Source organism: Calidris pugnax, unplaced genomic scaffold (assembly GCF_001431845.1).
Source record: "Calidris pugnax isolate Ruff unplaced genomic scaffold, ASM143184v1 scaffold156, whole genome shotgun sequence".
Classification (NCBI taxonomy): domain Eukaryota; kingdom Metazoa; phylum Chordata; class Aves; order Charadriiformes; family Scolopacidae; genus Calidris; species Calidris pugnax.
Window position 1 is genome coordinate 2,377,190 of NW_015090889.1, and position 18,648 is coordinate 2,395,837.

Consider the following 18,648-nt stretch of genomic DNA (forward strand, 5'->3'; position numbering starts at 1 on the left):
TCGTTATTGACATTTGCTTTCATATAAACCCTGTAGCAAAAGTTAACATAGCTTGGCACAAGAAAATTATATGCCTAAATCTTGTGGCTGGTCCTACTGATTAAAGTCAAACATCAGGCTTGGAATTTTGATAATTTATCTGAACAAGAGCCATACGGTTTATCTTAAACCTGAGTGAAAAATGTTATCTCTGACAACAACAACAACAAAAAGTATTAAAGGTTTTCCTAAACAAAAGAATTGAAGTGTGCCTTGATCTGTTAATGTAATCAAATAAAAAAAATTAACTCCCTTCTTCTTAGGTTCCTAAGTATTTACAGTTTAACAATATTGACGATAAGACAGTTTTTATTGACTTCTCAGGGCAAAAAGCACTTATCATTCTTTTCATTTTCTTAATGAGAACCCATAACATGTCAGTTACTGGTGGGAGGGTCTGATCAAAAGAGATTTCCATTAGGCAGCAGACTGAAGTGTGGTTTGACAAATATCAAAGTAACTTTATCTTGGAAAATGTTACAAGTAATAATGCCCTTGTAAAGCATGGTGAGCCTTGCTATTCTTGTGCATATCTTATTTGGTTAAAAAAAACAAGCCTGAAGTAATGAATGTGTCCTAGTCTGACCAGGCTGTGTGACATGCTGACTCAATGTTGCTTTTTTTGTTCAATTTGCTGCTGTGTCTAATGTGCAAATGAAGTACCAGCTTTACAAGACAAGTATGGCTGCCATCCTGTCTCGAGGAGAATGAAGTTGCACGGAAAGGTTACCTGGGGTTCAAAAATGATACTCCCTTGTTTTGGTCCTTGTTGCCTAGAGAGGCTTTCTCCCTCACCTGCCAAGAGCTTGTGGTGTTACTTTTTCCTTTTTGCCTGTTGCATGATTCACAAAATGTTCATGCTTGTTCCTGTGGCTAATGAGCATTATCTTTTGCTGCAGTGACAATGTACAGCCTTAAGCATATTAGCCACACGCTTTAAGGTCTTGACACTGGAGTTTTGGAAAAAGGATTAAGTTTTCTCTTGTGTTTCACATATTTTTTGTTGGAAGAATGCAGCTCAAAATTCAGTTTAATAAGAGGCATGTAATTTATTGATTTCTACAATTTTTTAAGGGAATTTTAAAACTTTTTCCCCCAGCTCTGCATTACAGGAAGAAAGTGTTGTATGAGTTTAGGATGAGTAGAGTCTTTCATGCCACTTTTTTTGTAAACACAAAACTGCCTCATAAGCTTTGCTTCCCAGATGGATTAAGACCTTATGAATATTTCATATAAATATATTTATTTGTATTTTAATTATTCTAATGTATAAATCAAGTTATCAATGTATTGTTTGTAAATATCAGAACTCCTGTGTAAATTTGATGCCCAGTATAACCATAAAGACATTCTGGTGTAGAGAAAAAAAGGATTAATAGCACAATTTATATTCACATCTGGGAGTGTCCATTGCATTTTACAATGGTCTGTAAAACTCTTCAGACCCAAGCAACCCTGCAATGGGTTCTTCATAAGCTTCCAGAATGTGACCTAGTGAAGGTATGGTTTGTTTACGTGTTCCAAGCTGGATTGCTTTTGTGGAATAAAGCCCAGGATCCTGTTGTATTCTGTTCCTATACCAGTTCATAAAGAAGTCATAGGCTTAATTCTTTTGTGGTTGGTTTTGGTTTAAATTGTTACTGCGATCAGATGTTTTCAAAATCTCTTCCTTCAAGTCTTCCTCTGATTCTTTTAGCTACCTTGACGTATGTTTACCAACATGACTGTGTCTAAAATGAGTATGAAATGGCACAATACGATTAAATTAGAACTAGTGGATACTATCTCTCCTGTAGTGCAACAGCTTTCCAGAAAGAGTAGAGAGGTGGCTGAAGGAGGCATTTCTCTTACTTATGATTATTCTGTATACAAAACAGATGTATAGCCAATATTCTCCTCAAGAAAAGAGAGCTGTAACATGAAATTAAGTTTCATCTTTAGAGTTACAGCATGGTGATGAAAAACAGAATCCCAAAGTTGCACATAATTTAATATGTTGGTAAGGCTACTGGTACTTTATCTAAAGTAAGAGGCAAAGTAACTATTTTTAATGGATTTGGGATCAAACTTGTCAGCCTAGGAAAGCTATAGTTTTAAATATTTCTATTCTCTGAAATGTGGTGAGTTTTGGTGGCAGGAGACTTGCTGTATGAAAAGATGTTCTTCTGCATACTATTATTAGCATCATTAGAAAAATATACGTGTACCTTTTGCTTTGCCAGCAGTGTGGTACTGGGAAATTACCTCTCTGCTATCTACCATTCTACTGGTGGTGTTAGGCTGAATTCCTGAATGGTGATAGCTATAGCAGAATAAATATTTAGACTTGATGCTTCACCTATTTATTTTGTAATAACTTTTGTTAAATACCACATAAAAGTTGGTGAACCTTGAAGAATCATTGATTCTGGAACACACTCTCAAGTTTAGGTCTTATATAAAACAATGAAGATTTCAATGAAAGGCTAATAAAACACATAAAACACAACACATAAAACAATGAAGATTTCAATGAAAGGCTATGGTAATAGGTTAGGCAGACCAAAGCCTACTTTTACAGCTGGTTTGGTAAAAATTCGGACTGAATGAGAGCAGTATTTGTGAACTAAGCCAGTTTAGTTGCACATTGTGCATCAGTTATTCAACCTCTAATTTAACCCTTAGAGAAGCCCAGAGTCCTGCTTTGTAGTGGAAGGTATATTTTAAAATGAAGTATGTTACCCAAAGGAAAAGAGGTTATGGAGAGAAATGATGTGTAGTAGAGCACGACTGTGTTTGCTGGGGCTGGGCCAAGTACAAAAGTAGATACATGTCAGGACTGATTAAAGAATTCCGTATTGTAAGAGTACAGTTTTTAGGATGATAATGGAAGAATGGGTAAATAGTGAAAAATATGCAGGTTTGGACAGAACAATGTTTTATTTTAATCAATTCTACATCTAAAGAAAAATAAAATTGCAGTGGGATTAAAATAACTTTTTTTTGAAGAAGAGGAGATGTTTTCATGTTAGTATAATTTAAACTGAAACTGTCTTAATATAGTATAATATCATATTTCTTTGCCTCTTACATGAAAATAACATGTTAGTGGAGATGGAAGGGGGAAATCTGGGGACCAGCTGAAACTAAGTGTTAAATTTTTTGTAATTATATGTTCTCAGTAATAATCACAGACTTTAATATTTCTGTATGTAAAATGAAAGCAGCTGTCAGAACTAAATTTCCCTTTAGAAAGACTCATGAGTAACATTATTCAACATATACTTTTCCTAGGAAAATTAAGAGAACTAGCATTGACCTATGATTATAATAGAGGTGTTACCTCTTAGTTGACATCTGCATTCAATTCATCCTGGAGATTTTTTTCGAGAAAATTTGTCCTTCTTTTAAAATTTGTTCCTTAAATACAGATAATGTTAAATTAAAAACAGAAAAACAAAACAAAACAAACAAACAAAACCAAAAAGGACCACATTTAGTGGCAATAATTCACAATGGTTGCAGCAAAACTCTGCCCTAAATCCAGAATCAGATCTTTAAGTGTCTTTTTTGCCAAATAGGGAAGCATAGTTAAAAGTCTGAGGACTGTTATTATCATGTATTTCTGAGTAAATAAGAATACTATGGAAAACAGTTGATGCCGTGAAAGACGAAATCAGGACTCAATAGCCGGGATGACTATTAAGCAGGTCCTTTATTGCAGTGCTGGACGCACAGGGGATCGCTCCTCCAAATGTGCGTGCCAGACGGAGTCAGTTTGACAACATATATGCATACACACATACATATTAATGCAAGGAGTCTTAACATATTCATTAGTTTCCAGTAATTTATTACCATACGCTACCTCCCTCTTGGAGTTCCCCATTTGTCAGAGATAAGATAACATTGTGCTGGCCTCATGATTGCGGCCTACATGCCTGCCTTCCTGTCTTGTTACTTATCGAAGCTCTGCAGGGGGGTAGGCCCCTGTTTGTGGTCAGCCAAGTTATATTTGCTAATTCATACTTAGGTAAGCAAACCTTCAAGCCATACCTGGCCTTATTCTTTAATTCACAGTAAAGGAAATAAACAAAAAAGATCAGTACCTCTTAAATGCATTTTGAACATTATTTTGGTGCTTAAAATAGCCAATGTACTCAGTTTTGTCAAGATTGGTGCTTGCAGAAGTTAGTGATATGTTCATGTCAGGCCATGTTATTTTTCCTCCTATCCTTGTATACTTTGAAGACTGCTCTGTGCCTGTTGCCTCCATAGCAGAACCGTTTCTTGCATTCACCCATTTGCTGCATACTGTTTTTTCCTTCCAGAAGTTGCTCAGTGAATCTTGGACCCAAATGCAACTTTCCGCTCACAGTCACTTTGAAAACAAAGTTTTCCAAATACAACCCATTTATGTTGTTTCTTCCTGCAAGTTTGCAGGTTTCAGAAGGAAATAGTATTGCCAAAGCAAGGGATAAGACAAGATTTTACTTTCCTAGGTGTATAAACCCACATTTATTCATTTTATGAGGGAGGGAGTCTCTGGCATGTTTCAGGATCACAGTGTCAGCCATTTTGAGCTCTGCACCTATGTCGCGTTGCCACGTTTAGAGAAGATGCTGTCAGTTTCAGAAGCTGTTGCTGACAGCTGTGCCTCAGGCACAGTTACTGCTCACTGGTGCTGTGTGGCCAAAAGCCTTTGTTCTCTTTTGATGTGTGGTGACTACAGCATTTCCAGGAATGGCATCTGCTGTTGGAGGAGAACTGCTAACAGATTCCCCTTGCAAACACCTTGTAGGCTCGTCAGTTATCTTATTCAGATTGTCAAGCGATGTCATTGAAATAGAGTTTTTAGTTGTTCTCTGAGCCATTTATTTAACAAACCAACTAAACAGGGCAGACTGATGCACTGTGATGGTGTTTCTACAGTTCACCCCAGGAAGTGAGTTACAGAGCCAGCCAAACACTGCTGCTTTGAGGTCACCATATGCTGGGTGCTAGACCTGGAGGAGGCCAGCTCAGGGCTCTGCTCCTGCTCAGGTCAATGACAGAGCTCCCTGTTGCCTCCACAGGGTCAGGCCCCTGTTTGCAGTGAGCAGTAAAGGAAATAAACAAAAAAGATCAGTACCTCTTAAATGCATTTTGAACATTATTTTGGTGCTTAAAATAGCCAATGTACTCAGTTTTGTCAAGATTGGTGCTTGCAGAAGTTAGTGATATGTTCATGTCAGGCCATGTTATTTTTCCTCCTATCCTTGTATACTTTGAAGACTGCTCTGTGCCTGTTGCCTCCATAGCAGAACCGTTTCTTGCATTCACCCATTTGCTGCATACTGTTTTTTCCTTCCAGAAGTTGCTCAGTGAATCTTGGACCCAAATGCAACTTTCCGCTCACAGTCACTTTGAAAACAAAGTTTTCCAAATACAACCCATTTATGTTGTTTCTTCCTGCAAGTTTGCAGGTTTCAGAAGGAAATAGTATTGCCAAAGCAAGGGATAAGACAAGATTTTACTCTCCTAGGTGTATAAACCCACATTTATTCATTTTATGAGGGAGGGAGTCTCTGGCATGTTTCAGGATCACAGTGTCAGCCATTTTGAGCTCTGCACCTATGTCGCGTTGCCACGTTTAGAGAAGATGCTGTCAGTTTCAGAAGCTGTTGCTGACAGCTGTGCCTCAGGCACAGTTACTGCTCACTGGTGCTGTGTGGCCAAAAGCCTTTGTTCTCTTTTGATGTGTGGTGACTACAGCATTTCCAGGAATGGCATCTGCTGTTGGAGGAGAACTGCTAACAGATTCCCCTTGCAAACACCTTGTAGGCTCGTCAGTTATCTTATTCAGATTGTCAAGCGATGTCATTGAAATAGAGTTTTTAGTTGTTCTCTGAGCCATTTATTTAACAAACCAACTAAACAGGGCAGACTGATGCACTGTGATAGTGTTTCTACAGTTCACCCCAGGAAGTGAGTTACAGAGCCAGCCAAACACTGCTGCTTTGAGGTCACCATATGCTGGGTGCTAGACCTGGAGGAGGCCAGCTCAGGGCTCTGCTCCTGCTCAGGTCAATGACAGAGCTCCCTGTTGCCTCCACAGGGTCAGGCCCCTGTTTGCAGTGAGCAATATTTACGGATTCATGGATTTGACAGAGTTGGAAGGGACCTCTAGAGACAATCTACTCCAGCTCCCCTGCTAAAGCAGGGTTGCCCAGAGCACATTACCCAGGACTGCATCTAGGCGGGTCTTGAAAATCTCCACAGAAGAGGACTCCACGACCTCTCTCGGCTGCCTATTCCAGTGCTTTGTCACCCTCACCATAAAGAAGTTCTTCCTCATATTTGAGTGGAACTTCCTGTGTTCCAGCTTGTGCCCATTGCTCCTCATCCCATCGCTGGAAACCACTGAAAAGAGTCTGGCTCCATCACCCTTCAACCTGCCCTTTAGGAACTTGTAAACATAGATGAGGTCTCCCCTCAGTCTTCTCTTCTTGAGGCTAAAGAGCCCCAGCTTTGAGGGAGTTTTCTTCAAAACATATTTAACTCCAGGTATTAGAAGGAGCAAAGCGATGGGAAGAAAAACAATTCCAGGAGCAGTTGTGTTTTATTTCAATAACAACCCTTTACATAAAATTAAAGGCAAGTCCTCAGGGGTTACTACACTGTTAGCATTATTTCTTAGACCCATTTGAACGTCATAGTCCATATTTCTTCAATGAACCATTTCAAATCTTGTTTTTAAATTAAGACACCAACTTTTGTGATTTTGGAAGCCTCCAATGAATTTACCATCATAAGCTTACATCCTGCATTCTGCTTTGAAATGTTCCTTTGGCAGGATTTTAAATGCAACAGGAAATGGAGTGAGAGGAAAAACTCTGGAAAACTCTATTACAGTTTGCAGGCTATTTCAGAAAGTTAACTGGGCCTGGGAAAATAGATGTATAAACCTCTTGCAGTCTGCATGCAATTACCAGTATAAAATGAAAAGTGAACAATGCAGTACTCTTGGGGTATAGGAACTGAAATCTGATCTGGGGACTTGATAATACAGGAGTGTTTGCAATGTTGTATCTCTGTTTTAAATGCTGTCTGAAGTGGAGGTAAAAGTATACTTATGATCTTCCCTGTATACAATACTTTTAAAAGATGTAGAAAACATTTCTTTAAACTGATATCCTATGAACTAAGAAAAATCAAGAAATAAAAATAATGTTAAATTAAGGCATTTTCTAAAATAAAACTACCAATCTGGTTTTGAACACATATTAAGAAAACAACATGTGATTTTTTTTCATACAGTCTTTGCATGCACAAGAATTTTCAGTGGAGTGAGATTAGTTAGATATGTTGGTTTTAAGTACGTGACAAAAAATGCTTATTTTCATGAAGTTCTAACTTTTTTTTTAAAGTAGAAATTCTGTTATTGTAAAAGTTTCAATAAGATTCTGTATGGAGAGGGTATTTGCAGTTTTGGAATATTTTTATTGTCTTCATTTTGCAGATTCTAGTTTTCAAAATACCAAACTGTTTTTTTCTAACTGCGTGGACCTACCACACTTTCCCATGTACACACAGAAGATCATAAACAGATTTTTACCTTCACAACGTTCATGTCTAGGAAGACATACCAACATGATGGAAATATAGTGCAGTATATGATAAAATACTTCTAGTCATATTGAACTAATGACAAAAAAATTTTGTTTGGAACATGAAAAAAAAGGTTTTAAAAGCTTACAAGACCAAAGCCATCACATGGTAAGGACAACATATGCATAATGCATAAGGACAGCATTATATTGAGGGAAAAAAAATACAGGCAAGGTGGACGTGAAGCCATCACATGGGTATGGTAGAAAAATACAATGCCATTCAAAAAAAGAGAAAAGTTAAACTCATTAACACACGTGCACACAGAGAAACTCAAATTGTTAGATATAACAGATAAAGATTCTATATAATAAAGATTCTAGCCCTAGACTTAACTCTGAATATACATATACCCATACTGACTGCCTAAGTCAGTCTGACAGCTAAAGTTGTGAAGCAATGCAGAAGCAGCACAGAAGAAATTAACAGAACAGTGATTTAGAGATTGTTGCATAAAGTCAGTTGAAGGAACAATGAAGCCCTTGTGATTCTGTCACTTTTAAATAACACCTTGAACATATGTTTAAAAGAATGCTTTATATTGGACCTTTATTGTATTTTTTTTTATACTGTTCACCTGATGTACATTCTGTTTAAGACTGATGAATTTATGGTACATATAGTGTGCTTTCATAACAGAGGATGAAACTGGAAGTATATTCAAGTGTGAAGATGTGTATGTGATGCTTTTCTTGTTAAAGAATTAATCAATTTACACCCCAATATGAATTAATGACTTTTTGAAAATAACACTAGATCAGATTAGTTGCCTTCCAGTTCTTACCCTGGAGTGCATATTGCTTTCATACCCCAACACCTCCCTTCTTTTTTATAAGAACATTTCTTTCTGAACATCTGTGGACTATGAACTACAAATACCAAAATCTTGTTTATCTCATATGGTTGCCATAGAGCTTCACTTCTGCATCTAGTGAGAATCATGTAACTTTTTTTGATGTTTGTGATATGTGGTTTGTGGGTGTTGGCTTTTTTTTTTTGAGAGTTGTTTTTTGTTCCCCCCCACACTCCCTAGAAAAGCAGCTGAGTCTTGAAGTGCTAAGGACTCTGAAGAGCTGATGTGTTAAGCATATACTTCAAACACATTTTCTTTATATGCAGTTCGAGAGTTGAATTGCACTTGTGAAAAGCTGAATGGGTTGAGTTTGATCAGTAATTGCTTTTATGTGTCTGAAGACATATAGTAGACATTTTTTGAGGCTGGTTGTGAGAGATGGTGCCTTCCTCTCTCTCTCTTTCTCTCTCCTGTCAGCCTCATTACCTTCTATTCCATCAACCTAGGTGCTTCAGTTGGAGGTTGGTTTCCAAGTAAAATTGTAAATGCTACTTCTGGGTGCTCATTTTCAGGGAGAAACTGTGAATCCACCTGGGTGAGAGAAAGTTGTAGGGATCCTCATATGTAGCTGGTTCATGTAGGATATTGATGAGACCACACAGAAAAAAATCTTACTACTCCCAGCCTGTATCTTTTGTGTTTCCCCTTAGATAATAACTCGAGTTCCTAATTTCACACTTCTTTGTGGCTTTTATAAGCTATGGGAAATTGCCTTGGTTCATGGTAGTTTTGTTGCCTGTGGGGCTACAGACAGCAGTTGTAAACTTACTCAGAGTCCTAATACTGTATTATCCCCGTTGTGAATTTGGGGTGAAAAAGTTGCTTGCTTTCTTTTTTTTTTAAATATTATATTTGTAACTGTAAGGATATCATTTTGCAAGCAGAAGATGGAGGGAGAAGGAACATGCAATGCACTTTAAAATGAAGGTTTATAATGTTAAGGAAAAAACCACACCACCATACCACGTTTTCCAGGCTTGGATAGGATATTGATAACTCTTCATTTTTTAATCGATGTAAATAATTTCCAGGACAGCAGATATGTGATCCACCGCTTTAAGGAAGTGGGGCCTGTTTTTCTTTTTTGGTTGCTTTTTTGAATGATGGATTTATGTTTTCCACTGTTACACTAGAAGTGATTTCTTTGGTCCAACCCCAGATTTCTGACTGTGCTCCTCATTGCCAACAATCAAGGCTTCTTTCTTCTGCCAAATGGGTTGTTAAGGCACTTAAAGGCAGGGGGGTTGGGAGAGAGACAAAAGTAAGAAAAGAACAAAGAAAGCTTTTCTTGCTTCTAATTTAGCAATTTCTCAACAAGCAAGGGTAGTACCAGATTCAAATATTATTGTAGTCTTTATTATTTCTTCTTTATTATTTCTTCCCCAATTAAACAAGGCATTGTATGAAGTAAGATGCGATAATTAAAAACATTAGGGATATCCAAGAGCATTTCATTCTGAACTGTTCTTGAGAATGAATCCTCAGCAACTACTGGTTCAGGTTTGACAGTTTTAGCTATTATTCTTATTTGCTTTAAATCCAGTATTTCAACTGTCTACTGTCAACAATACTTTTTATGCATTTAGCTCTGGTGTAGTGATGTTTCAGAAGTAAACACTTGATACTTGATAAATCTGATTGCTGATAAGTCTCAGAAAGTGGCTGAATAAACTTGTTGGCTGTCATGCCGCTGACTTAGCTGCCTATCTGGTGTCTAGCCTTTAAGCAAAATTGAGAGGTAAGGTAAGGTAAGGTAAGGTAAGGTAAGGTAAGGTAAGGTAAGGTAAGGTAAGGTAAGGTAAGGTAAGGTGGTGAAGAAATGAAGATCCTAGTCACTCTCACTTTGCAGTTCTACTTCTTTCTGCAGTTTTTCTGCTAAAAATTTTCTACAGCATTCCCACAAAAGGAATAATCATGTTATATGAACATAATCCATACTGCTGTGTAAGTCTGCTAATCTGATAGTTTTTTAGCCTAATGAGTTATCAAAGATTGTTCACTGGCATCTCCTAACTTCTTCTAACTTTGCACCTTTGGACTCTAAAACATCACTTATATGTAAGTAGCCAACATACTGTTGTGTGGTTGTTTTTTTCTTCCCTACTGGGAGACTTTGAAATTAAAGAGACATTAAAGAGTAGGATTTATCTCTAAAAATTGGTGCTTTGTATTTTGGACCAAACATGTCCTGAACACAGTGTGTTCTATCACATAACAGACAAAGAAAGAGACCCAAGGGAATCCTGCTCAGCAATAAAAGCAATTACATGATCTTCATCCCATTATTTGGAAAATCAAGTGTAGGGACAACGACTAATATTTCTTTCATCTATCATATTTTACTTAATTTATTACACTTATGATCTGGGAATGCAAATTAACTAAATGAAGGTGTAAAAAAAGTGTTATTTCCAACAGTAATGTCTAGCCCTGCACCTTCCTCATCTTGAAAAATATTAATTGGTGAAGCATTGTCAAACACAGTCACCTTAAAAAGCTAAATCAAGATTTAGTGTTTCTCCCTTGGCTCAATTTGGGCTTCTAAAAACAGCTGTATTTTCTTGTTCCCTTTGCTGTTCTGTTAAACTGACCTACAAACTTTGCCTTTCTCTTGCAATTCCCCGCTCCCCATGGCTGGGCGGGGGGAGGGTGGAGGGGGAGCGAGAGAGCTGCTTCGTGGTTCTTTTTTGCTGTCTCAGGCTAAACCAAGACGGTCCTTTTTTTGCACCTATGGAGGGCCTCGAAGGGTTGAGATAATGACAAATTCGATCAGAGCTTGTTAAAACGACTTTGTTGTGTGCATTCATTATATCAGCTAAATAGCTGCCAGTCACCGTGTTGCTTTAGTTGTTCTCACAACTGTTATGTAAATTCCTATATGGTATATGTACTCCCCACGATGCTGTTTATCACCTCTGGGAGAGTGATCAGGGTTATTATTTTGCTGTCCTGTGTAATATCAACTAATGATATCATAACATCACTGTTCAGACAATGCGGGGAGGGAGGGAGGGAAGATTTTATGTGGTATTGTTTTTCCCGTACCACGGGTGCCATCTCTTAGAATTTATTAATAGTCACACTCAGTCTATGGGGAAACGGTGGAATACTTTCCCCAGCTCTTTCAGCTCCCTTTTCTCCTTTGGGCCAAGCATGACAGCTTTTGAGAATTTTTAATGTCCTTTGGATGCTGAAATCAGCCTGGTCCTGTTCTTATGTCTCCTGCATGTGTTCCAGGCCTTGTATAGGGTTAAATAACTATTTAGGACTACCACCCAGAGATTTGTCCCAAGTCATGGGTGGCATGGCTTCTGGGAGAATATGGGCGGGTATCTAGAGAACTTCTCACCTCCAACGGTTTGGGACTTCACCCCTGAACAGCTACGGGACCCTGATAAAGTGATAGAATATGTGAAAGGAATATGCTGTTGCTATTTCAGAGAGACACAGCTCACTGCACTGTGCTGGGTCCTGGTCACTACCTACCAAGCACTGCTTGATGTTGTGCAGCACTCTCAGGGGAAAGAGAGGGAAACCAGACCACAGACACTGCAACTACTCCAACCCCTGTGGCAGACACTGTCGTTACTCCAACCCCAGTGGCAGGCACTGCAGCTGAACCAGAAATCCAACCCGTGCCTGTATCAGTTGCCCCTATACAGAAGAAGAATTACACACAGAAATCAGTGTGCTTAGAGAGGGATGATGATGAACACGAGGAAGAGGCAGAACCAGAGATAATGACCTGATCCCTATCCCTGAGGGAGCTGCTGGATATGTGAACAGATTTCAGCTGACTTCCAGGTGAGCACTTTGTCACCTATCTGCTCCGATGCTGGGATAATGGGGCCTATAGCCTGGAATTAGAGGGTAGGGAAGTCGGGCAGCTGGGATCCCTGTCTAGGGAAGGGTACATTGACAAGGCTATTAAAGGTGACTCCTGTCAGGCATGAGGGGAAGGTACCCCTTCAATGAAGATGTTGCATGTCATCTGAGCAAGTGGACCACTGCAGAGAGAGGTATCCAGTACATGAGAGACTTAACCATGCAGGAGATGATTTATTATGACCTGGAGAGTGCACAGTTACCCACAGATCCCGATGAGGCCCAGTGCACAAGGCCCACGTGGCAGAAGTTTGTACAGAGCACACCATCGTCATGTGCCAACTCATTGGCAGTGGTGGAATGGAAAGGTGAAGAGGGACCAATGCTGGAAGAGGTGGCTGCACGACTCCGGCAATATGAATAAAGTCTCTCTTCCCCTCGCCTCTCCTCTCAGCTGTGGAGACACTGTCCCAAAAGGTCCAGCAAAAGAAAATATGTCCTACTCCCCACCTGTATGGGCCAGTATCTCAGCTGTTAGGAGCAGGTGTTTCTCTATTCCAGAGAAGTAATACAGAGGGTACATACCACAAGGGATCCTGTGTTCTACCTGCATGACCACAGAGAGCACATGAGGAAGTGGGATGGACAACCCGCCTCAATCCTACAGGCACGGGTACAGGAGTTGCAAGGAAGAATAAACACCAGAGGAGGACGTGACAGGTGCAGTAGAGCCCCATTGTATAATAACTACAGACGATAAACTATAGACGATATATGCCCTGTTCACTGATGGGTCCTGTGGGATTGTGGGAAAGCATCGGAAGTGGAAGGTTGCCGTGTGGAGTCCTACAAGACAAGTTGCAGAAGCCGCTGAAGAACAAGGTGAATTGGGCCAGTTTGTGGAGCTGAAAGCCATTCAGCTGGCTTTAGACATTGCCAAATGAGAAAAATGGCCAGTACTTTACCTCTATACCGATTCATGGATGGTGGCAAATGATCTATGAGGGTGGTTACGGCAGTGGAAGCAGAGCAACTGGCAGCGCAGAGGCAAGCCCATCTGGGCTGCTGAACTGTGGTAAGATATTGCCCAGTTAGAGAATCTGGTTGTGAAATTATGTCACACAGATGCCCATGTATCCAAGAATCAGACCACTGAGGAACATCAGAACTACTGGCAGGTGGATCGGGCTGCTAAGATTGAAGTGGCTCGGATGGATCTGGACTGGCAACATAAGGGTGAATTATTCACAGCTGTGTGGGCTCATGACACCTCAGGCCATCAAGGAGGAGATGCCACATATAGATGGGCTCATGACTGAGGAGTGGATTTGATCATGAACACTATTGCACAGGTCATCCGTGAATGTGAGACATGTACTGCAATCTAGCAAGCCAAGTGGTTAAAGCCTCTTTGGTATGGAGGACGATGGCTGAAATATGGGAAGACCTGGCAGATTGATTACATCACACTTCCACAAACCCTCAGGGAAGCACCATGTGGTCACAGTGGTGGAAGCAACCACTGGATGGCTGGAAACATGCTCCATTTCACTGCCCAGAACACCATCCTGGGCCTTGAAACAAAAGTTCTGTGACAACATGGCAGCTCAGAGAGAACTGAGTCAGACAAAGGGACTCATTTCTGAAACAGCTTCATTGACACCTGGACCAAAGAGCACGGCATGGAGTGGGTCAATCATGTCCCCTATCACACACCAGCCTCTGGGAGGATAGAACAATGCAATGGACTGCTAAAAACTACACTGAGAGTAATGGGTGGTGGGACTTTAAAACATTGGGATAAACATTTGGCTAAGGCTACCTGGCTAGTTAACTCCAGGGGATCTACCAACCGAGCTGGCCCTGCCCAATAAAAGCTTCCACGTTCTGTAGCAGGGGATAAAGTCCCCGTAGTGCACATGAAGAATGTTAGGGAAGACAGTCTGCGTTAGTCCTGCCTCAGGCAAAGGCAAACCCACCCGTTGCATTGACTTTGCTCAAGGACCTGGGTGCACTTGGTGGGTGATGTGGAAGGATGGGCAAGTCTGATGGGATCTGATCATGGGGATCTGATTTTGGGTGCTGTTAACTGCTAAATAACTCTGCCACTGTATGTCCTCATTTCCATAATTGCTATCAGTTGTACTACTAAGAATCACCCAAACTACTGACAGATGGATTCTGATGAAAAAACAATTAAAGTGCAGCAGTGAAGGGATCAGAATTGACCTCAGCAGCTGGTGCCCAACAACTTCATTGAGATTGACAAGCTGCAAGCCCTGAAAATGCAGCATGCAACAGTCCAGCACCACACACCACCTTGCCTGCCCTGAGAGACTGTTCTAGCAGATGGAGCCCCATGTCGTGGAATAAATGAACTCAGCAGACATTTTAGAGGGATGGCCCATAGACTAAGGACATTATATCTGTATGGATATATATGTACTTATGTATATATAAAAGACAGGGGAAAGTGGTGACAATTAATCGGAAATTGTAAGATCTGGACATGGTGTAGATTGGATAGAGTAAGGGGTAGATAATGTCCTGGTTCCGGCGGGGACAGGGTTAATTCTCCCCTGGATCTGGCAGGGACACAGGTATCCCATGCCATGTGAGCCATGTCCAGTCTAGAGCCAGAACTGGCTGGGGGAGAGGGCAGGAAGTTGTTGCTTGGGATCGGGCTGGGGCATCTGCTGGGCCATCCCGGGTCTGTTTGGTGAGAGGAGGTATCATGTTTGTACATTCCTCTGTCATTGTTATGGTTTTCTTGTTTACTTTGCTGTTCTGTTAAGCTGGTTTTGTCCCAACACATGAGCTTTGCCTTTTTCTTCCGATTCTCCCCTCAAGGCTAGTGGATGGCAGGGTGGGGGGGGGGCGCGAAGTGAGAGAGCGGCTGCCTGGGTCTTTGGTGCCGTCTGAAGCTAAATCGCGACAGGTAGTAAGGCTAGGACGTTTTAACATTACATGTTCTAGAAAATGATATTCCCATAAAGATGATCTCAGAATAGACACGTTTACTCAGAAATATTTAGGATTTGTATTTTCAAATTTGTTCTCTGCGACTTTAACAAGTTTTTGGTGGGGCTTTATGGTGGTTTTCTCAGCAGAGTTATTGTTAGCCCACGTTTCCAGGTGGCCATTATAACTTTCCTCTGGCTCAGCTTGGGCTACCTGTGGATGTAAAATAAATTGCAGGTGAGAAGTACTAAAGAATGCCTTGCATACTGGATTTGGCACAGTCCAGGCAAAGTGGTCACTGGGGGACAAAAAGTAATCTCTGAAATATAATATAATATTATATTATATAATCTCTGGTCTTCTTACATTAGAAGACAAAATGAAAATCAGTTTTCAGAGGTGATTTATAGTCTGAGCTCTTTTAAAAACCAGTTACCCCAAGAAGCATGTTGCTAAAGAGCAGGGCAGCACTGATGCTGTTCTGAGGATGGTTTTTGACATTGCTTGAGGCAACTATATTCCAGTGCACAAATTGCAGTTCTATCACAATTTCATTTTTACTCTTGTTGAGAAGAAATACTTTGTTGGGAAAAATGCCTGTGTGTGTCAGTGGAAATTTTGTAGATGCCATTCAGAATGCAGAAAACATTTCTTCATTAAACTTTTTACAGACTTACCTTACTACTTTAGCAGATTTTAATTATCTCAGAATTCAGAAGGTACCTAAAATGCACTTCTGTAACAGAGACTTTCTTTAATAGAGTTCTTTCACAACGAGAATTCTTTAACATGTGGGCGGAGAGAGAGTGTAAACTGTAATTTAACTCTGGATGTATTTGAAATCGCTGTCGTATCTTATTTTATTCCAGGAAAGAAAAATAGACAGTGATCTATACTTTAAATGGTTCAGATTTAGTTTGCATTAACTAAAACTTCCCCACTGTCTTAAATAATCCAGTGGGTAGAGCTAGGAGTGCACTAACATGAACTGTGTGACAGCATAGGAATATATATTTGTTTATATATTAAACTTTCCATATAAACAAAGAATGTCAGTACTTTAAAATGTTTGCTTTCCTGATAAGGAAACATCACTGGTTCCACTTATGATCCTGTACAGCATCATACATCCTTAAAAGTCCAGCATTTGGATGTTGAATTACTGCAAAGCTGGCATGGCATATCATAAACGCCTGTTCTGGAGAAAACACTGATGTACCTGAGTAAGTCTGTATATGATTTTTAAAAGGGTAGTTTTATATTTAAAATATTAAACCCTTACCTTTGAAAGTTATTAAATGCCTGATGGGGGAAAACTAATTAGAAGTGTGATGCATGTAAACCCAAATTTTCATCGTAAAAATCATATTGAAAATATATACTATGATATTAACTGTGTAGCAAATTTGACCATGTTCTGTGAATATCTTAGTTTCTAATTCAATATGATACTTCTTTTGCTAAGTTTTTTTTATAAATTTCAAAAAGAAGAAACTAACTTGAACACAATAATTGTCTGATCTTTCAAAGATTCCATTGAATATAGCGCAAGTGGGTCCTTAACATATTTGGTGGCCGCAGATCTGGCTGTTGGTTAGATAAATATTTTCCCCAGGTGCACAAAATATTATGCAGTCAAACACCAGTTTTCATTTAAAGTCTACTCTAACTATAGCCAGAGGCAGTTCCACACTGCCTGAAATAATATACTCCAGACTGCCCCAAAAATCCCCACAACTCAAACTGAAGGGATTTTTCTTCCTTTTGACATCTATAGTTTGAACATTCAGCATTTTATTCAGCTTTAAGAAATGTCTTTAATCAATTAACCAAATTTATCTTTTTCATGTAGTGACATTGTAGTCTTAAAAAACTACTATCTTGGTGCTAGTTATGCAAAGAAAGTAATTGTAAACCAGACATGACTGGAGAGACTCAGTGGGGAAGCTCATTGTGATGATTGATTGACCTTGTCATTGGTAGTGGCAACTACTTATGGGAGGAAGGGTCTGCACACTTCCTTGTTGCATTAACCTATGCAATCCACCTAGTCTCCCCACCAAGGTCTTTTGTGGGATTCTCCCATTCCTCCATGTTTAGGGCACTCCCTATGACCTACCCTAGGTCGCCTTCAATGGTCAATTTTTGTTCCTGTTTTCTTTCCGCAATGTCCATCATCTTTTTTCTCCAGCAGCCTGGGCCACGTCCTTACCATAAGCAAAACACAGTGTAGGTTGAAGCTTTGATGCCAGCTTGCTGTGGTTTATTGAGGAGTATGCTTTCTGCCATAGTTTTAGGCTGTAAGTTTAACTCTGGCAGTGCAGGAGTATAATGTGTATCTGGCAATGTGTGTTCCTTAGGTTAGCTGTGATATGGCCAGCCTCTTTGGGGGCGAGAGGAGAGATTGCAGGTTCATGGGCATGACACATGGTGTTTCACTTGTACTCAGGGCCAACAAACTGTCTCTTGTCTTTTCTGCTCAGTAAGATTCAATGCCCGTTCAGCTAGAATACATTCTTCATTTCCTATCTGTATTTCCAGTGACTCCTAAATTCCAGCCCTTAAATTTATTTCCCTTGCTGTCTCCCCACTATGTTTAGCAACACCTCATGCTTCCACCCCAAAGATGTCTTAACTCTCTGGTCTGTCATATTGTGATCTCTTCATGTCTTTCTCCTGCTCACCTGTCCCTACTTCTAGGTCCCTTGCATGCAAGTTTGCTGGTGCATCATCTCAGTTTACTCCACTGAGACCCTCTTCTTCCCCCATTTCCAGTTTTCTAAGAGATGAGTCATTTGGCATATTGGCATATTCATCTCCTTGAGAAGATGGGTGGATTTGGTGTCCTGTTTGAACATGCTTCATTGGAGTGGGTTAAAATACAGACAACCTATTCACAGGTTAAAAATTCTGTGTGAATAGTGGCCAGTTCTGTTGCAGTTTAGCTGGTCAAGGTAAGTTTTGGTTCCAACAACTAAACAGCTAATACTGCAATTTACTGTGCCAGTTCTTGGACTCAGCAATGAGTTAGAATACTGATTGTACTCTGAGGAGGCTTCATATGCGTCTTGCCTGTATTACATGTGTCAGCCCAACCATGAAGGTGGCATCTTTGCCTCCTGGTACCAATCCCAAACTTTTCCCCAATTTATTTGGCAAATTGAGGTACTGGGCTCGAGAGTGTCTGAAATAAATATCATATTACAAAGAAAATGTTTTTCTCTGGCAGCATCTGTGCATATGGCTAGGCTATTGGAGTCAGTGTCAAGATCATTTTATATCTGAATAGTTACATTCTAGGCAAAACATCTTAATAAAATACCATGATTGTGCATTTGTTA

At 39.9% G+C, this 18,648-nt stretch overlaps 1 protein-coding gene across 2 annotated transcripts in view; it reads left to right on the forward strand.

The window, feature by feature from the left end:
* The window catches only part of ROR2 (receptor tyrosine kinase-like orphan receptor 2), a 165,432-nt gene that overhangs the window by 28,174 nt on the left and 118,610 nt on the right, over positions 1 to 18,648 (forward strand). Inside the window, exon 1 of one of the 2 annotated variants that reach the window (XM_014947664.1) lies at positions 16,506 to 16,530. The exons of the other annotated variant lie outside the window; for it this stretch is intronic. Within the exon in view, the coding sequence (XP_014803150.1) occupies positions 16,521 to 16,530 (10 nt within the window). The 5' untranslated portion in view covers positions 16,506 to 16,520. Of the gene's footprint in view, positions 1 to 16,505; positions 16,531 to 18,648 lie in introns of those variants that run through there. 2 annotated transcript variants of the gene reach the window in all.